General features: G+C 43.0%; 1 protein-coding gene across 1 annotated transcript; it reads right to left on the bottom strand.

The window, feature by feature from the left end:
- Nucleotides 1-300: 300 nt before the first annotated feature.
- Nucleotides 301-2,531, bottom strand: LOC114902403 (zinc finger protein OZF-like). Its single transcript, XM_029234703.1, is given in 2 exon segments — nt 301-1,793; nt 2,396-2,531. Coding segments are annotated over 2 exon segments (1,629 nt in total).
- Between the last annotated feature and the right edge of the window lie 3,227 nt (nt 2,532-5,758).

The following is a 5,758-nucleotide window of genomic DNA, read 5'->3' as shown; positions in this document are numbered from 1 at the left end:
AAGTACAGCATAGCTCCTTAAAAGCTTCCTACGAACCTGGTACTCATAGGCAATCTGCACACTAAGGCTGTTCAGATGTATGGCATTCAACTTCCAGCTGATGACTCCCTCACAGAGCGTATTCAGTATGATGTATTAACTAAGGAGACAGCTCATTCACTGCTCTCCTCGTCTCATTTGAAGGCCTTTCTCCAGTATGAACTTTCTGGTGATGAATGAGGTTAGACCTTCAGCTGAAAGCTTTCTTACATTCACTGCGCTCATAGTGTCTGTCTGGGCTGTTAAGTTTCTGGTGCTCAGTCAGAGCAGACCTTTGACAGAAAACGTTTCCACATTGACTGCACTGCTGAGGCCTTTCTGTGATGTGAACTTTGTGGCGTTGAGTAAGCTGGGTGCTTTGGCTAAAGAATTCTTCACGTTTAGTGCACTCGTGGTTTTTCTCCATTGTGAACTCTGGTGCTTAATAAGAGTAGAGCTTTGGCTAAAACGTTTCCCACATTCACTACACTTATAAGCCTTTGCCCCAGTGTGAACTCACTGGTGTGAAATGAGACTAGAGTTTTGGCTAAAATGGTTCCCACATTCACTGCACTCATAAGTCTTTGCTACAGTGTGAATTCTCTGATGGACTTTAAGGTGGGAGCTTCGCCTAAATAACTTTCCACATTCACTACACTCATAAGGCCTTTCCCTGGTGTGACTTCTTCTATGTTTAATGAGACTGGAGATGTATCTAAAGACATTCCCACATTCACTGCACTCATAGGGCCTCTCTCCAGTGTGGATTCTCTGGTGCTGAACAAGCATGTGTTTACAGCTGAAGGCTCTCCTGCATTCTTCACATTCATAAGTCCTTTATCCCGTGTGGACTCTCTGGTGCTGAACAAGTTTGCTTTTAGTGGTGAAGGTTTTCCCACATTCACTGCACTCATAAGGCTTGACTCCGTTGTGAATTCTCTGGTGCACAGTAAGTTGAGAGCTTTGGCTAAAGAAATTCCCACATTCTCTACACTCATAAGGCCTTTCCCCTGTGTGAATTCTTCTATGAGTAATGAGGCTGGAGTTGCATCTAAAGACTTTACCACATTCACTGCACCCATAAGGCCTTTCTCCATTGTGGATTCTCTGGTGCTTAAATAGTATGGGTTTACAGGTGAAGGTTTTCCCACATTTGCAGCATTCATAAGGCCTCTCTCCAGTTTGTACCCTGGTGCTGAGTCCAAGCCTGGACTTCTGGCAGAAGGCTTTCCCACATTCGTGGCACTTATACTGCCTTTGTCCATTGTGAGAGGATTCCATACACTCGGTGTCCTTTTGTGGAGTGACCTGGTGCTGGAGAACGCCAGAGGTACCAGGGAAATCCTTCCCAAACTCCTGGCATGTGAAAGACTTCTTGCATGCACGGACTGTGTGGCTCTTCATAAAGGTCTTACCCACGTCTCTTCTAAAGAGTTTCTCTCCACTGTGCTGGTGAAATTTCACACCTGCCACACACAGTTTCTGACCAGGGTTTGTGCCAAGGTCCTCAGCTAGATGCAAACCACCTTCTAAGTACAGGCAGAACCTCTGCCAGGGATAGGACTTCAGGGTGGACAAGTCTGTCTTTGAAGTATTTATTGGTGGCACTTCTACAGAAACTTTCTGCTCAGAAAGTGTCTCCTCATCCTCTGCTCTATGCCAACACCCAGGTGAAAGACACAGGAGGGGGTGGAACACACAGAGGAGCTGGGGCCCACAACTCACTCCTCTGGGAATGGTTTTCACCAGGGCCTTGGCTGCTGGTGACACGTGTGCTGTGTGGAAAGGTGTGTCCAGGCACAGGAAAATCTGACTGTCACTGAGTAGCTGTGTTCAAGGACTATTTTAAGGATAGGTGGGGAATTCATGACACGTTAATGTAGGCCAATATTGGAGAGCACATGAGAGTGAGGATGGAGAAGACCACTAAAGAGTGGAAGACAGACAGGTGAGGGATAATCCTGGGTTCGAATTCAGAGTTGAAATGACAGAAGGAGCAAAGTATCAAGAATGGGTAGGAAAGATAGAAATGAGGCACACAGTCACTGTCCTTGGCCCTAAAACATTGTGGGGCACAGGACGTGTTCCTGATATGATCTGAACCCAGCCATGATGCCACTTCTTCCTCCTGATGCCAATCACCAAGGCAGGTCCCACTTTGGGTCTCTCTAGCTGTGCCTGGAGTCATGGCCACTCTGTCACATACCCAGGGTGCACCTCCCAGCTCCAGTTGGAAAACAACATGGGACCTAAAAGATGAAAGTCTCAGCCTTGGCAACCACAGCACAGCCGACAAGGAAGCAGTAATAGAGATGTGGTCACTGTCTAACCAATGACACAACAAGTGGCAAAAGTCTCCAGGATCACATCACGGTACAGGAGTCTCTGGGCCTCATCAAGAAGCCTCCATTCCTCCTGGGAAAAAGTAACACAGCCACATCCTCAAAGGTCACAGAGCCCGGTGCAGGGTTCGTAAGTGGTTCTGCTGAATGTGGAACCTGAATCGGACCCATCAGTGCAGCCCTCCCAGCACAGTCTGTGGGCGAAGCAGGGGCCCAGGCCCGGTGGCCCCTGTCCCAGCCCCGAGACAGAGTCAGGGCGGATGGCACCCACACCGAGCCTCAGACCCCCCTCAGAGCAGCCAGCACGGCGCCCTTCCGGCTCCCTGACCTCACGCCGGCCCAAGGCTGCGAAGCTCACCACCGGTAAACATACCCGAGTTTACAAAACGTCGCCTACCGTCCACTCTGGAAAACCCTCCCACCTTGCTGATTTTTAATGTAAGTCCTATTTAAACGGACAAAATGGAAAAAAAACTCATATATGCACACTCTGTATGTAATCAAAGAATTTTACGTGTAAACAAGTAGTTGATAAAAGTATAGCACATGGTCTCAATGACACTTTGCTACAGAGTGAGAACTGTAAGGCCCATCATCTCTAAGACTGCATTCCCAATGTGTTAATAGAATAAGGTTCAGTAGAACACAGACTTGAAACCCTAATGACCTGGAAATGTGGTTTCAAAAGAATTTTCCTCCATTTAACAGAATAAACTTTGGATTTCCAATGGATCAAATAGCAGATCTCTTTCAATTTTTGTTTCCTTCCCTGATATCAAGGTCCTTGCAAGTGTGTGTGTGTCTGTGTGTGGTTACTAGGTATATTTCAGGAGGTCCTCTCTAGCCTGCTCATATTTGTATGTTTCTTTCTCTAGAGTGTCCCAAATAAATACCATGGGCAGGGCAGGAGTGCTTGTCTGGAGTGCCTTGAGCTATGTGGAGGTGATGGCTTTGGTTTGTATTGTGGTTAAGGGATGGGGATGAAGGGAACATTTTCACGTGTGGATGAGGGTTTGCATGGTTTGATCTTACCTCTGGGTGCCACAGGAAGGAACACCAGACTTCCCTACACAGGGCAAGAAGGGATAAAGGAGGGGTGGGTCCTGAAAGCTGTCAGAAGCCAAACATCAAAAATGGAGTCAGACTCTTTAGGACACGAGTTGATCATTTAATGAAATTTTGATTTGCAGTGTTTCCTCAGATTGTCCACCAATGATTTTTCTCCTTTTCTTTCCGCTTCTCCAAACTCAAAAAGCATCTGATAAAAGATAATGATACGCTTCTTTCTCAATTTCTGTCCATATTGCATATAAGAATGAAATCAGTTTCCCAAATCTTTGTTACAATTATCTGTTCAGTGTTTTTCTTCACCACTCAATTATAAGCTCCCAGGAATGGCATTTGGTTTTTGTACCACTGTCATATGGTTGGTATCCAAAAAGATCCATTAGATGAGTTATGGATATAGCATATTTTAGTTACTTACTACATGGAAAAGTTCCTAAGTGAATTTGACTCGAGAATGAAGAATACTCTCTTAAAAATCAATAAAGCACAATGCAATAACAAAACACACAGTTTTGCTCTGTATATCCTATGTTGTCTTTGACAAGGCATTTAATATCCTCAAACCTCATTTTCTTAACCTGCAAAATGAGAAAGTACTTTCTCTGAAAACCTGTGAACATTTTTTTCCAAGATTTTGTCTCTGGAGGGAATCCAAATGATAAATTATTCCTTAAATATTAATAGAACTTTGTCATTCCTTCACCTGAATAGTCATTTTCTATTGATAAGTAATGATAACAACCTGAGGGTTTTAAGCTCAAAGGGTGGATATACAATACATTGTAAGAGGGGAGTAGAATGGCACCCCACCTAAAATTGAGTTCCATCCACTTAAATGAGAGGTCCTCTGTGCCCTCTTAAATGGTGCTTCAATATCATCACTTATGCACATCAACAAACATCACAGAATAATTAGGGAGAGTAGAAATCATTATAATGTCAGTCCTTCCTATTATAGAACTGTAACCACTCAATATGGAACTGCCTAAAGCAATTGCTGAATGCAGTACATGCAACTGTATCTTCTTCGGAGGCCACAGAACCATCTTACTGTAGCCTGCAGGTTTCACACAAGGCTCTTTCCTCAATTAGGATTTAATCACCCTGGAGAGCAGCTGAGAATTTCAATCATTATTTTTTTCCAAGTTCCCATCAATCTTGTCTATTGAAGTAACTTGATTTTTTTTCTTCCTCTACAAGAATGCTAAATCTTCTTGGTGGAGGAAAATGATGGGGGGAAATAAAGTGAAAGAAACTAATTTTTATGGGATATGTAAATGAAACTCCTAAATAATTGTTGTTTTAAACCACTCCATTATACCTATACCTTAATACCTTGGGGACAGGAAGGAGTCCCTTTAAGGGCCACATTTCTTATTACTAACTGCAGCAATTTGGACCAAATTTGCCATTAAGGTCTGAAGTCAACACATATTATGGTTAAGGGCTAGGGATTTAGAGACACATGGCTCTGGTTTCAAATCCCAGCTCCACCCACTTATGAACCACATAACGTATATTTAATTACCATCCTTGAGACTCAGTTTCCTTATACCTAAGAATGGAAAGTAATAGTAGCTACTTCAGATGAAGACTGAAAGTTAAATGCAGGCAATGATCTCAAGTACCTAAAACAATTCCTGGCACATATAATATTTTAAAATTGTAGCTATCTTTTTTGTGAATTTTATTTTTTATACAGCAAGTTCTTATTAGTTATCTATTTTATACATATCAGTGTATACATGTCAATCCCAATCTCCCAATTCATCACATCACCACCACCACCACCACCACCTCCACTTTCTCCCCTTGGTGTCCATATGTTTGTTCTCTACTTCTGTGTCTCAGTTTCTGCCCTGCAAATCAGTTCATCTGTACCGTTTTTTCTAGGTTCCACGTCTATGCGTTAATATATGATATTTGTTTTTCTCTTTCTGACTTCACTCTGTATGACAGCCTCTAGATCTATCCACATCCCTACAAATGACCCAATTTCATTCCTTTTATGGCTGGATAATATTCCATTGTATATGTGTACCACATCTTTATCCATTCATCTGTTGATGGGCATTTAGGTTGCTTCCATGACCTGACTATTGTAAATACTGCTGCAGTGAACATTGGGGTGCATGTGTCTTTTTGAATTATGGTTTTCTCTGGGTATATGCCCAGTAGTAGAATTGCTGGGTCATATGGTAATTCTATTTTTAGTTTTTTAAGGAACCTCCATACTGTTCTCCATAGTGACTGTATCAATTTACATTCCCACCTACAGTGCAAGAGGGTTCCCTTTTCTCCACACCCTCTCCAGCTCTGATGATTCCCAT

Source organism: Monodon monoceros, unplaced genomic scaffold (genome assembly GCF_005190385.1).
Source record: "Monodon monoceros isolate NGI ecotype Baffin Bay Population unplaced genomic scaffold, NGI_Narwhal_1 Super_Scaffold_20, whole genome shotgun sequence".
Lineage (NCBI taxonomy): Eukaryota > Metazoa > Chordata > Mammalia > Artiodactyla > Monodontidae > Monodon > Monodon monoceros.
Note: the sequence above shows the minus strand (reverse complement) of the source record. Positions and strands in the feature narration are given on the sequence as shown.